The 14,970-nt window shown below is 37.7% G+C and overlaps 2 protein-coding genes across 3 annotated transcripts in view; one reads left to right on the forward strand and one right to left on the reverse strand.

Annotated features, from left to right (window-relative positions):
- The first annotated feature begins 4,695 nt into the window (after positions 1-4,695).
- On the forward strand, positions 4,696-8,094 carry LOC149822473 (2-oxoglutarate (2OG) and Fe(II)-dependent oxygenase superfamily protein). The gene is made up of 4 exons (XM_089980289.1): positions 4,696-5,439; positions 5,570-5,748; positions 5,969-6,039; positions 6,145-8,094. The coding sequence occupies exons 1-4, from the start codon at positions 4,696-4,698 to the stop codon at positions 6,204-6,206; spliced, it is 1,056 nt and encodes a 351-aa protein (XP_089836415.1). The 3' UTR covers positions 6,207-8,094.
- Positions 6,648-14,970, reverse strand: part of RUS1 (root UVB sensitive-like protein (Protein of unknown function, DUF647)) — a 40,337-nt gene continuing 32,014 nt past the window's right edge. Inside the window, exons 3-7 of one of the 2 annotated variants that reach the window (XM_089981561.1) lie at positions 11,425-11,481; positions 10,513-10,711; positions 8,121-8,236; positions 7,674-7,850; positions 6,648-7,558 (exon numbers count right to left, since the gene is read on the reverse strand). In XM_089981561.1, the coding sequence (XP_089837687.1) occupies positions 7,298-7,558; positions 7,674-7,850; positions 8,121-8,236; positions 10,513-10,711; positions 11,425-11,481 (810 nt within the window). In that variant the 3' untranslated portion in view covers positions 6,648-7,297. Of the gene's footprint in view, positions 7,600-7,673; positions 7,851-8,120; positions 8,237-10,512; positions 10,712-11,424; positions 11,482-14,970 lie in introns of both variants that reach the window. The other variant, XM_089981562.1, reaches the window with a different exon arrangement.

The following is a 14,970-nucleotide window of genomic DNA, read 5'->3' on the forward strand; positions in this document are numbered from 1 at the left end:
ATATTCTAAAAAAAGAAAGCTTCTTTGATTTTAAAAAACCTAAGAAAGTTACTGAATATTTCTTTCTGATAGATCTAACTTCAAAATCTAATGAATATGATCCTGAATGTGACTTTGACAATGATCAAATTACTATTGATATTGATCATAATGATGACAATGAAGAGCATATCAATAGGGATGTTGGATTACAATATTCAAGACGAAGAGAGTCAAACCTTCCATGTGCACTTGAAAAATATTTTGAAGTACCAACCAGAAGATCATCTTGAGTCTCAAGGCCTCCTAGAAAGTTTGTGTCATACGAATCCTTTTCACCCACATATAGGGCAATTACTGCATTAATACACTCATATGAAGATCTGTCATCATACTCACAAGCCAAAAATCATGTATAATGGGTAGAAGAAATAAAAACTGAGTTAGATGCACTTGAAAAGGCTTCTACTTGAACTATTCAAGATCTTCCTTTTAGGCAAGAAACCTATAGGTTGCCGATGAGTTTACAAAGTTAAAACCAAGAGTGATGAAACTCTTGAGAGATACAAAGCCCGATTAGTGGCCAAATGATATGCATAAGAATATGACATTGATTACGAAGAAACCTTTGCCCCAGTTGCACGTATAACCACGGTTAGAACCTTAATTGCCTTGGCTTTCATTAGAAAATGGTTCATATATCAGATGGATGTCAAAAATGCATTTCTAAATGGAAACCTAGTTGAAGAAGTGTGCATGGAAGCCCCATCTGGTGTTAGTATTCTCAAGAGTAATGCTCTTCGTTTAGGAAAGACTCTTTATGGCCTTAAACAAGCGTCAAAAGCTTGGTATGATAGGTTTAGTCATGTAATGCTTGATATTAGTTTTCAACCCTGTTTGACTGATACTGCTTTGTTTATTAAGAATTCTGATGCAAGGATTATAGTTCTTCTTCTCTATGTGGATGACATGATCATCACCGAAGGTGATAAACAGGGAGTTGCAAATATCAAAACTCTTCTTAAAACTCACTTTGAAATAACTGACTTAGGTTTATTAAGATATTTTTTAGGAATTGAAGTTGCTTATTCCCCTCATGGGTATTTGTTCTCTCAATCTATATTTGCCTTTGATATTATTTTCAAGTTTGACATTACAGATGATAAGAAAGTGGACACTCCGGAAGTTGTTAATGTTAAAATAAGAATTGATGATGGAGAACCTCTTGATGATCCCACTTTTTACAGATAGCTTAGCGAAGAGCTTTCCTATCTTTCTATTACTAGGCCAGATATAGCACATGTTATACACACATCTAGTCAATTTTAGCATGCTCTCACTTTTGTACACATGGGAGCAGTTTTGCTTATTATTAGATACCTAAATACCTCTCTCTCATGAGACCGCTTCTTGTCTTCATCGTCATCATTAGATTCAATTGCCTATACTGATGCTGACTGGGGAGGTGATCCTAATAATAGGCACTCAACCACTAGCTTTTGTGTTTACTTAGGTGAGTCCTTAATTTTGTGGAGGTACAAAAAACAGCAGAAAGTCTCTTTTTCCTCCCACCGAAGCTGAATATAGAGCCATGACGACCACTACAATGAAAGTTGTTTGGTTTAGATGACTGCTAGCTGACATGGAAGTTGAAGCAACACAAGCTTCAAGAATGTGTTGTGACAATAATAGTGTGATCTACATTGCAAGCAACTGAACATTTTATGAGCGCACCAAACACATTAAGATGGACTGTCATTATGTTAGAGAGGAATTTTTATGGAACTATTGATCTGCCATATGTTACATCAGAGTATCAATTAGCAGATTTCTTCACCAAGCCTCTTGTTGCTCCCAGATTTCACTTCCTCTTAAACAAACTTTCACTCATTGTACCGTAAGTTTGAGGGAGGGTGTTAAAATGTAAAATATAAAGTGTAATATATATAATAATATTACATTATATTATTATTATTATTATATATATCTTTATTTTATTTATTTTATTTTTTACTTTTGATATATATATATATAGTTCCATTTGAACTAGATATATAGTCTAGTCAAGTTCTTGTTAGAACTTGACTAGGTTATAGCCATTGGACTCTAGTCCAACGGCTACAATAAGAGTCGTTGGACTAGAGTCCAACGACTCTTTTTGAGAGAGCTCAAAATGAGCTCTCCCTTCTTCATTCCTCTTGTATAAAAAGGGGTGAACCCCTCCATTAATTGTATTCAATGCTTTTTAAGTATTTTGGTTATTAATAAAGATTTTTTTTATTATTGTGTTCTTTCGTTTATGCCCTTTTACGGGTTGTTCTTGAAGTGCCTTTTAGACACTCTTCTTGGTGGATTCAAGTGCTTTTTTAGAAGACCACAATTTCATTACAATTAGGTTCATAGGTTGTCCCACAAACTAATGAAGCAGTCTGAAACCCATTGATGAGCATGTAAACTAGTCCTATCAACTTTTCGTTTCAAGAAGCAGCTATAAATTTAGAAAATCATTTAAAATGTCTTTGTCAAAAATTTTATGCTTTTTGCCCAAAAGCTTGTTTTTGTTTTTACCTTTTAAAAGAAGTCTTTGACTTTTGCAAACATATCAATCATCTTTCATGTGATCTCAAGTGACAAGGCACTTCATCTTTTGCCTGACTTTATTCAAACAATGACTTTTTGCTCACAATTATCGAGTTCAAGGGAAAGCCCTTGTGTGGAGCAAGGTACTAGTTTAGTCTTTGATCCAACCTTGTTTGGCAAGACACCTTTATCTATATAGACAGGCATCATAGAGAGACCCTCGCGTTAAGCTATGTGCACACCTTTAACTGTCATCTTGCACCGTCAACTGTCTATGTCTTTGTCTTCTCACAAGACTTTTCCAAAAAATACAATGTCATAGCCAATATTTTGTTCCTTCCAAAACCGATGTGTTTACTTCTTTGTTATCGATCGAGCTTTGCATACTTGACTATAAAGAAAGCACACCCTGTTTTTTATCGAGTCATTTCATATATTTAAGGTCTTATGTTTTCGATTTATCTCAAAACAAATCTAGTTTTGAGATCATCTTTAGCCTTCAAATTATTTTTTCAAGGTTTTTTATCAAATAAAAAATTAAACTAGAAGATCTCAGCTTTCAAAGAAGCTAAAGATCAAGTCAATCTGATATCGGAATCCAAAGTTATGGCAAATACAAGTTATCAACCCCTAACGACACATCAGGTGTCATTAGCATTTTTTATTCTTTTTCTTCAACAATTGGCATTTTCTTTGATGTGTCATTAGTATTTCCCTAACGACACATGGTTTGTAGTCAACAATTGGTTTCTTTCTTGATGTGTCATTAGTACTTCTTCTAACAACACATAAATTGTCATTAACATATAGTCTAATCTATGATATGTCGTCAACACTTTTTCTAACGACACATGGATTGTCGTTAGCAGTATTTGTCGTCAACAACCTTTTAAATTAAAAAACGCTCAGTGTTTGAAGAGAAACTGCCCAAAACTATCTTTATCTCACCAAAATCGTGAGATAAGACCTACCCTAATCCTACGACCCCTAAATCATATCTAGCCTACCTAACCTCTCAGATTTAGGCTAAAAAGAACCCTTTAGCCAATAAGAAAAGCCTTTTCAAACCTATGCCAATAGGATCCTGTCATGCCATCTCTGGACGTCTCTTTCATTTGTACGAATTATGTTTAGATCTACTTAAAAAACTTATAAATGGAGGTTCACCTCCTATTCCAACGTTGAGATTTAGCAATACCTATATTTATTTGAATTCTATGTGCAACTAGACCTAGTCAATATGGCCTACTTAAGCCGCACTTAACTTAGTCTAAGATCTAGATCCCCTATCTCACTCATCTTTGAAGCCCGCACTTGGCCAAAGTATTGCCCGAATTCCACTAAGTTCATCACATCGTAAAAAAGAACTACCTAAGCTTGATGCGAGATTTGATTTTGCTTGTTATTTTATTTTATTTATTTTTATAAGTGTAAAATTTTGCAACCTTCATGTATTATTTATGTTTTTACTTTTTTATGAGCTTTAAAGGCTTAAGCCCCTTTTTTTTAGAATCTACGTATGAGGTATGTGCACCTGTACTGATGAAGATTTTGAGCTCCTGATGCAAAGGATCCTTGCTCAATGGAGGATAAAAGATCTGTAACTTGAAAAGTAAACCCACAACTCTCAAATTCGAATATGATTTTAGATCAAAATAAAAATTCCTTTTATTGTTCTTTTCAAAATTTGAGTTCCACATCGTGTCGGGTTTTATTGCTCTTAGAAAACAAAATTAGCCTATTTGTTTCTTTATAATAAGGAAAAGTTTGTTCTCAGCGCTAAGGGCCCAAGGGCAGGACTGGTTCGCCATCTTGAACCAGCCAAAGGCTGGATCCATGGGCCAATGAAACGTTAGCGCCTTAGCGTAGAGATTTGAGGAAGGCCAAAAAAGAGCAAAAAGGGTCTCATCCTTTGACATTGGACGGGTAACCATCCTATGTTGATATGTTGATCCTTAACCGTCCAGATTCAGCTGAAGCATCTGGACGGCTGGGATCAGCTCACATCTAAGTGAAAATGTGGACAAATCTTAGCCATTGATTGGATGGCTAGGATGCCCTGTGTCAAACGACGGGATCCGTACTCAGAAAAAGAGCCAAAAAGGGGAGGGCGAACAGTCAGTCAGCGGAAGCGTGATGGAGGAGGAGAAGGAGAAGGAGAAGGAGGAGGCGCTCAGGGGCCTGTGGGAAGAGGTGAGGGAGCTAAGCTTGGGGACGCTACCGGCGGTGGAGCGGCTCCAATGTCCTCCCTCCCCACTGGACTTCCTCCGCCACTTCGTCAACCCCAACAAGCCGTGCATCATCTCCAACGCCATCTCCCACTGGCCCGCCCTCTCCCACACCCCCTGGACCAACGCCTACCTCTCCCACGCCCTCCGCCACTCCACCGTCTCCCTCCACCTCACTCCCGACGGCCGCGCCGACGCCCTCGCCCCCATCCCTGCCGATCACCACCACCCAACCGCCTCCACCTCGCGCCTCTGCTTCGCCTCCGCCCACGTCGAGCGGATGCTCTTTCCCGATGCCCTCCGCCACATAATTGTAGGCGCTGCTGCTGCTCATGCTGCCGATGTCGATGGTGGCTGTAGATTGGTGGCTTACGCGCAGGAGCAGAACAACTGCTTCCTGTCCGAGTACGCCTCGCTCGTCGGCGACGTCGAGACGCACATCCCCTGGGCCACGCAAGCTCTGGGCTGCCTCCCAGAAGCCGTCAACCTCTGGATCGGAAACCATCTCTCCCACACCTCCTTCCACAAGGACCACTACGAGAACCTCTACGCCGTCGTCTCCGGGGAGAAGCACTTCCTCCTCCTCCCACCCACCGACGTCCACAGGATGTACATCAAGCAGTACCCTTCCGCTCGCTACTACCACTCCAAGGTCCGCTATTTTCTTCTTCCAACTCCCTTTTTCCCTCTCTACTTGTTCAGAAAACCGGGATAATTTGGGATAATGCTCCTTCTCTTCAACCACTGACCGATTACTGTGGGCATTCTTCTGGTTGTGTTAGGAGAGCCGAGAGATGACGCTCAAGTTGGATGAGCCGTTGAGGCATGTGCCTTGGTGTAGCGTGGATCCTTACCCAACAACAGCTTGCTTGAGGGAGGAACAGATATCCTTGTACCCAAGATACTACAATGGTCCTGAGCCGTTTGCCTGTACTGTCAGCGCTGGGGAGGTTCTTTACCTGTAAGAGCGCCACCTTCCTTTTTCTCCTCCTCTCTCTTTTTTCCTTCAGTACTGAATGCTGAACTTCAGCAGCTGATATGTTCTGGTGTGCCATTACCGTAAATGAATGAAAGGGAGGGAGCAATCAGCATGTTGTGATAGGATCGGCATTGGGAGTCTTTGCACCACCTCTACAAGCCTACCGTGCACGCTAAAAGATTTTTTCTTGTATGTCATGCAGGCCAAGCATGTGGTTTCATCATGTTAGACAGACCCCGGATTCGGAAGGACGGACCATTGCCATCAATTACTGTAAGTCTTGATTTTCTCGTGTGTTGGCAGCCTTCTCTTTATGTGATTTCTAGGTCACGGTTGGGTCTCTGATTGATTAGTAAAAGTTTGCATCTTTTTTGGCAGGGTATGATATGCAGTTTGATATCAAGTATGCATACTACAACTTTTTGCAGTCAGTTGGTTAGACTGAGAAGTGGATCTTGGAGTTGAGGGACCAAGAATTTTCACCATTTAGATCGGATCAACATGTTCTTGATTGCATAGATTGATATGCTGGGAGCAGCAAGCACTTGCTTAGGATTTATCTTTGATTCTGTTCCGATATGACAAGAATGAAGGCATGCAAAAACATGGTTATGTCTTCACCTTGACCTTCCCGGTTGTCATTGTGTTGGTAGCTAAGCTAGGCCATTAATTTCCTCCAGGCTGAGCACAAGACCAGTTAAAAAAATAGGTGACCAGTTCAGCAATTTTGTGTATTTATGAGTTCAAGTACTTCGGAGCTAGGAATGAGATTAGGCAAAAACGTTATGCATGTCCTCTTGCGCAAAGAAATAAAGCATACGAACCACAGCATTTAAGCAAGATATCAAGACAATCATGGCCATCCTGTTGAGTGTTCTATATTGGTTCCTCTGCTTTTCCTTTGCAGACTTTGAATTGAAAGTGAAATACAAAATTCCAACAGTTGAAGATTAAGCACAATGGACAAATGCAAAAATGGCTCCGTTACATGCCCCTGCATCAAACTGTTGATGCAAACTAATAACACGAGTAACAAGTTTGTAAAGTCCCTAATACAATTGTGATCAGAAACCTACTGACCTTTCCTGATGGAGAACAAAATTGAGGCACATGGTGATAAAAATTATCATTGGATAAGTTCATGAATGCCTCTGTTTCATCTTGCCTGCAGAAAATTGCTGAGCTCTTTCCTGTTCTTGGGAAAGATCTGTCAACCCTAAAACAGTCATCATTGATGTACAAGAGAAGTCTCTAACTCCATTACCATCAGAAACTAACTAATCTTCCTGATGGAGAATTTTTGAGGTGCATAATAAAAATATATATCTGAAAATTTGGCTGATTAGTATGGCCAGCTGTTGGTTTTCTGCCCCACCTCCGCACAACAAGAGCCCTCTAGCCAAACAACATTTGTAAGATTGTGACTGGCCAATATTCAAGATTTTCCTAAAGATGAATGGTGCAGCAGGACAAGGAGTAGATGCAACACTAACAGGCCAATAAGAATAATCTTTGGTTATACCAGAACTGCTTATCCCAAACGAATCCTGTATGGCAATGGTCTTGCAACAAGCCCGTCGGTATACCACCCAGCAGCTTGTCCGTCACTCTTCGCATGGCTAAATTCCCTCAGCACATACTCATATGACAATTTTATCTTTCCACCTCCTTTGCAATCCTCAACGGCTCCTCTGGACTCGATTCCCACACTTTTCTCAAGCCAATACATGTAGCAGACATGGAACAGTGATTTGAGCATGTCGCTGGGAGTACAGCCTTCTTTTAATATCACCTGTTCAGTCAGGTTTTGAGGCCACAATAATAAAGCTTATCCTGGGAAACATCGCTCTTATAAGATAGCATGTAGAGCTGCAAAAACCAATCATGTTCTGAGTTTTTATACTTACACAGAATCTTCCTTCCTGTTCCACAAGAATGTAGCCTTCATTTTTGAAGAGTCTGAACAATGTGAGAGCATCCTCCTTGCCTCTGACAACCTCACTGAACTTGGAGCCCAGGTGTAGCCTATAATTTATCTGTGCAGCAGCTTGTTTGGCTTCCATGGAGAGAAGTTGGGTTTGTTCCTGCAGAGAAGGTAATATCTACCTCAACATCTAGACCTTGGACCTTGATTTTCTGAATCAAAAACCTCATACATTGGAGACATCACAAGGAAAAACAATGTTAACAAACTTCCAAGTAACTATATATCAAGAAATATGGAAACATATTCTCAGATATCAGTTTGTATCAAATTGCAAACCTATTGCCAAAATGAGTCCTGTTTGTGGACAACACTAATGTCAAGAGAAATTGCAGTGGAGAAAACTTTCTAAAGATAGATATTTATTTACTTGTTGCATAGGGTTGATCTTGAAACTTGGTATGCCTGAAAAAAGTGGCTCCTCATCGTTGACCTCTTTTACAGGTGGCACTTGACCACTAAGAAGATATTCACTGAAGACCAAACCTGTACAGTATTCAAAATCATCTCAAGATCCTTCTAAGGATAACTTCAGAAATACTATATTATAGAAATTTTGTTTTGAAAAAGGCAGATGCACTTTTGCAGTATAAGAGAATGGAAACGAAGCAACAAAACTGATGAATGATGCAGTAACATTTTCAACTAAAGCACTATTTTGTGGTTTTAGCAACAAATTGGCATCCTGATTTATCAACTCCCACAAAAAGGATAAACACCAAGGTAGAATTTCTATAGTAACCATTAATGGCTTTCTGCTTCTCAAGCTCCTATAGTGTTCTCCATGTTTTTATCCTCGACTGTCTTGTAACTTTTCGAGTAAAAATCAAATATCACAGGGCTGTTATAATTCTATGACTTTCTAGTTGTTCAAGTTGATGTTAAAAACATTCCCCTCATAGCAACCTTGGAAGACAACCACCTCTCAAATATGGTATTGAGTTTAATAGTTTGCATAGAAATTAACTGCAATGTTTCGCTTTGATCATTTGGACAACTTTGATTACTATATAGGTAGAAACGGTATCCCACTCTTCTAGATGATGTGGATCATATTACCATTGCAATGAACTTTCCAACAGAATGCATAATTTGGAATCCTTGCAACAAAAATTTTAAATGAAGGATGGGAGGTCGCCAGAACTATTTATTTCAACTTCTGATAAACTATAAATAGACCATTTTCAAGAAAAGGGTAAACTATAAATAGACTTAATCTCACCTATCACAAGTATACCTCAGATTTGTTGTCTCATAGGGAAGTGAGAGATTCAACACCTGTCTTCACCACTGCAATAGTGCGATGTATGAAAACCAGCACTCGAGATGGCAAACTAGTTGTCTCTCTCCAGCACTCAAGATGGCAAAACTAGCTCTCTCTCTCTCTCTCTCTCTCTCTCTCTCTCTCTCTCTCTCTCTCTCTCTCTCTCTCTCTCTCTCTCAATGTGGATATGTGCACCACAATTTTGGTATCAACGAGTAAAATCTCATTAATTATGGATTGTCGAGTAAATCTGACCACACAGGATTTATCATGGTTCATTTATTCTAAAAAACACTTGGCCAAATAAGATTGGATACTAAAATACATTTTGAAGAATAATAATAATGAATGGACCAGATTGCACTAAAATGTAACTATAAGAAAATGGTTTCGTACATCTTACTTGTTAGGTGGAAAATTTTATTTATACCAAATGGACCAGGCTAAACCTATTTTGTATGGCTTGTTCTACTTAAAAATGCATGAATATGTGAGATTCCACTCATTGATATGGCATGCAGATTCACACTAAAGATTATTTATATGTTGTGCCTTTGACTGTTGCTCAAAGGCACAAGTCAACAATTATACAATGCCACTGCCTAGTATCCTGATAACTTACATTACAATTTTGACCCTCATTATTCTTACCTAAAGAGGCTATTGATAATGTAAATCCAACATTAGATAGGCTTTACAAATCATTTGTTTTTATCAATGTTTTATTATAGGCCCTAATATTGCTCTTTTGTATTTTCAGTGGTTAATAAAGAAGAAATTATTCTTGAAAGGGCTATCCTAATACCAAACATAGCCAAACAGACATTTAGGTTCTACTAACATGTTTGAAGTGTAGAAATTTGGAGCTAGAAATTACAAAAGGTTGTTTAGATCTAGAAACCACAATTGTCAGCAAGACTTCATAGTTTGGAAATGGCAACATGAACAATTTATTGCCTATGCCAAACATAGAAAGATACACAACAAATAATATATTTTGGTAAGACATCTTCAATCGATAGAAATAGGCACACCTTAAACATGCAATATATATTGATAAAACACTATTGTCATTAATATAAAAGAAACAGCAGAGGGCATCATTTTATTACCAGAACTGCCATTTGATCAAGATCCAATGAAAATATTCCATATGGATACCCAAGACTACAGTGCCATAATGATCATTTTATACTTAATCAATTATTACACTAACAAATAGAAAAAGGAAGCATCCGCTGTGAAAAAACAGTGATTTCCCATGATAAAGATATCTAATACAGTGTTACCAAGAAAGGAACATGACACGGTTTCCAGAGACAAGTATCTTCAGAGTTCAGATAGATGTTACAGACTCCGTATAGAAAGGAAAAAGTTCATGAAAAGTTCTAAAATCTGCAAGATATTACTCTGAAGCCTTCATCATACCAACAGAAAAAATAAATAATCAGCACTATATTACAGGAAAATCTGAAAAGAAAGCTGGCCAGGAAATTACTTGCACGGTATGGATTTAAACTCCTCAGTTGAATGGATTGATATGACTTTACATTGCACAACATGTGCACAGCAGTGACTACTCCAAAGGCGGCAGCAGTCAATGGTCCAGATGAGGCAACATAATTAGCTAAGGCAATTCCTAGCATGATGCCAATAGACTTGCTCACCATCCCTTGAGCTTCTCCTTTGGCAATCACCTGCTATAAGCGTCATCTTAGATAAAAACTTGAAAAAGTAAAAAAGAAATAGCTCAACAAAAATGCCAAACACCATTGTATACGTGGTAGGCAGAAATGATTGACTACTCAACACCAAGATGAAGGCAAGATAGAAAAGATGATTAATAGCATAGCTAGTGAAAAGTAGGTGTGGCTGATGACAAGGAATGCTGGCTAGCAGCCCGTGACAGGCTCATGTAAGGCTCACTAAAGCTCACATAATGAGCTCAACCCCAGTTTTGATCTTTCTTTTGAACAAGCTCCGCTGCAGCTTACATGGGGTTGGATAAGCCCGGGCTTGGCTCAACCAGACTTTATAAAGAAAAGATTATTTCACAGGCTTCCTACATTGAAAAATAAATTGTAGCAAGCATAGGTGCAGTAGTACGCATTGCATCCTGCAGAGAGGAGGTCATGTTTTACAGCATTGTCTCCTCTTGCCTATAACAATGGATACAAAAACTAACAATAAAAATAAAACAAGCAAATGGTTGTACTTGGTTTATCTCAGCGCAAGCCATCCAGCCAAGTTCAAACTTCAAACATTGATATGCAATTTGAACTAGAGCTTGTCTGGTATAACTTGTACTAAGCTAACTTGCCAGGTATGGTTCAGCTTTATATACGACACTAACAAAGTCTGTTATACTTGACATTATGATGCTTCAACAAAAGAAATGCTCATGACTAACCTCTGCAAAATTCCTCTGAGAGGCAAAACCAGCATAGAAACAGCTTCTCGTGGCTGCCTGTTACAAAAAAAGAAAAAGACAAATGAAGAAAAAATAAGAAAATCCTCCCAGAATGTTCAAGTATTTAAGGATAAATGTGAGCAAGAAGCACTGGTTAAGGGATTAGACATATGGATAGCTGAAGGCTGTGAAACAGTTATAACTTGCTGGCATACCATCACAAACACCTCACATATTTTAAGAATGTCATCATCACTTCAAAATTATTCTCCAAACAATCAAATTCCAAAATAACATGAGAATCTAAACAGAAATAGTATCTTGACCCACATGATTTGAGAAATAAATCTTGACAGCTATTCATTGCCACATGTGGAGTTACCAGTGTTTTTTCCTCCAAATTCCTTTGTGCCTTCCATATAAGTGGCAGCATGACATGATGGGAAATTGACTTTTGGGTTCTACTGTGGGTCAATGCGTCTTCATTGATTTTCACAAGAAAGTTTTTGTTAAAAGTTTTTTACGATAAACCTTATTGTGGTATTACGAGAATATGAACCATGATAGCCATCATGAACATTAAAAGAAAATCTATCACAGCATGCCATTAGCTAACCGTTATTCTTGCACCTCTTTGATATAGCAATATACAAAGTACACCATTTTTCCATATTTATAACACAAAAGACAATCCCTAAAGGTAGTGTGAAATTATCAAAATTGCATCTAAATTTTACAAGAAATGAGTATGTCTAAACAGAATATGTTAAAAGTAAAAGGAACACTCTGTATCATTAGTTAAAAACTGTATGCATGAAAGCTATGTCACAGGGATTCGGCTAGCAGGGTGCCGCACCCGCGTCGACGCGACTCGACGTGGGTGCGGGTGCGGTCAACCTGATCCTGGGTGCGTTGACCGCACCCAGGATCATTTAGGTCCATTTTTTTTTGGATTTTTTTTTTTTAAAAAATTGCCCTATGAAATGGGCTGCGGAATTTTAAAAAAAAAATTCTGCTGACAACTGCTTGTTGCTGCTGCTCTTGTTTTATAAAGGGGCACTTTTAAAACCATCTAAAATTGAAGAGCCTTTTCAATCCAGATCCTTCTTTTTCGTAAAGGATTTTCTCTCTCCATAATAAATGATAATGATGGTGGTAGCCTTGCTGGCTATTAGTATTCACTGTTCTCCTGACAAGATGGGTGCTCCAGCTGTAGCCTTGTGTAGACCTCTCTTTTCCACATGTCCAATCCAATAAATTTCTTTTAGCTGTCGTGCAACTGTATATAAAATGAAATTTGAAGAATCCTATGGCGTGGCAGTGGAGTCGTAGGCCTCATGAAGACTCTCTCTCCAACAAACCACATCAAACCCGGCTCTTATATTTTTTTTTCGTGAAGACCAGGGAGTTTCAGACATGATTGAATCATGACAGTCAGCAGAACGCAGCAGGCTGGGTCAATCAGATTGCCAATCCTTTCGTTTCATCAATTTTGTCTTGTTGCCTCAAAGTACACAACAAGCAGAACGTGGGTAACGAGTCTTCAAACAAACACACCAGCAAAAAAAATTGGGCCCCTGACCCGCGTCGGGGGAACCCCCGGACCCCCTTTTATATATATATATATATATTACATTTTTGCCCCTGCCGCACCCCCGCACCCAGGTTTTTTGGAAGTGCCGAATCCCCGCACCCATGTGACATAGCATGAAAGTGATTAACAGAGAAAACAAATGAACAGAAGTAGCTTCAAATAGAACCCTGAACATCAGATCAATTTGCTGACTATATGGATCATTAGTTAAAAGCAGGGTTACCGGAAACTCTACTTACATATGGGAAACTCATTTCTTGGGAAACTTTTAAAAATACATGGGAAACCCATTTCTCATCAAGTGAGAAACCCATTTCTCATCAAGTGAGAAACCCATTTCACATCACAAGGGAAATCTACCTACTTTATATGGGAAACTCGTTTCCCTTATTTGGGAAACATGTTTTCCATACGTTTCTTGCACGCTTATCTTAAATAAAAAAAAATTACCAAAAAGTTGAGATATGTGTATTATTTAATATTTAATTAGTTATTTAAAAACATGAGTTTTGCATGTATTTTTGATATTACGAAGGTAATGTATTAGATGAAATTGATAAATTTCAAAAACATAACCACATTAATTTTTATCTAAATGTATGTTGCATTTAAATACTTAATATTTTATTAAAGGGAAATTTCAAAAAAGACACCTAACTTATTGACAATAATAAAAAAAGCACCTAAGTTTTGAAAATGTTAAAAAGACACCTAAGTTTTCTGTCCACTAATTAAAACAAGTTTTCATCAAACTAACATGGTTCCCTTTTAAAAAGCACCTAAGTTTTGAAAATGTTAAAATGTTAATTGCCCTTTTAAAAAGTAAATAAACTTAGGTGCGTTTTTTATTATTGCTAAAAAGTTACATGTGCTTTGGAAAATTTCCCTTTATTCAAAATAAGTTGACCATACCCTCGTTTATATAAAATATAACAAACTTTATAATGGTTTTATAATTGTACTCAATATTATCATGTATTTTTACAAAAAATAAATTATTAATTCTTACTGGTTAGTAAAGAAGTAAAGTTTTTGTCTTCATGCATATATATATATATATATATATATATATATGGATGTTTCTATGGTGGTACACACTTGATTTACATAGATCTAAGCTCCAAAAACAAAATCTAACCTTTGGATGATGTTTAGTATGACTTCCTATGTTTATGTGTTAAAGTTCACTCAAATATGATGTTTTATACCATTCTAAACCACCCTTGTTTTCATGAATTGTCAGCCGTTGATTTTTCACCATCTAAAAAATGAATCTTATAATGTATTAGACATGATATCATATTAATTAAACCATGCTAAACACATGTATGGTTAGATTTACCATTTGGTGGCTAGATCAATACAAACAAGAATGTGTACCACCATAAGGTATCACGGTACAGAACCACCATATATTTTTCCTATATATATATATATATATATATATATATATATATACATATATATAGAGAGAGAGGCATTTCCCATTTCACATGAACTTTAGAAAGTCTCAATGCCTGTTTCTGTTTCCAACACATTTCCCATTTCTGCTTTCCTTCCTGACAACCTTGGTTAAAAGAGATGGATTCTTTCTAAGTATTGACGCCAATCATGTTTTATCACCCAAGGATTTATGCTTTGGTTGAACAATTAGACCAGTTATAAGGTTTTCTCCTTAAGAAAAAAATGTTGAGAGCAACATAATATCAAATAAGAGGCCAATCTCATGGTTCTCAATATCAAATTATGTTAAAAGTGCTGCAGGAATCGGGAAAGGAGAAGGAGAGAGATAGGGGAGAAAGAGAACTCGGGTCCTTGTTGGGAATAGGCAGCAACTTGATTTTTTTACATGCTGCACTAATCCTTTATTAAACATAATAGGGTTACAAAAAAAATTACATGGACAAAACTGCCCTGTATAAGAAATACATATTACACATATACACGTAAGA

Source organism: Nuphar pumila, chromosome 11 (genome assembly GCF_984573655.1).
Source record: "Nuphar pumila chromosome 11, dmNupPumi1.hap1.1, whole genome shotgun sequence".
NCBI classification, from domain to species: Eukaryota; Viridiplantae; Streptophyta; class Magnoliopsida; order Nymphaeales; family Nymphaeaceae; genus Nuphar; species Nuphar pumila.

Excerpts from the sequence above, each read along its gene's own strand:
- LOC149822473 (XM_089980289.1), top strand. The coding sequence starts at position 4,696 with ATGGAGGAGGAGAAGGAGAAGGAGAAGGAGGAGGCGCTCAGGGGCCTG. Across the intron at positions 5,440-5,569 it reads CTCGCTACTACCACTCCAAG|GAGAGCCGAGAGATGACGCT; the intron begins GTCCGCTATTTT and ends TGGTTGTGTTAG. Across the intron at positions 5,749-5,968 it reads GCTGGGGAGGTTCTTTACCT|GCCAAGCATGTGGTTTCATC; the intron begins GTAAGAGCGCCA and ends TATGTCATGCAG.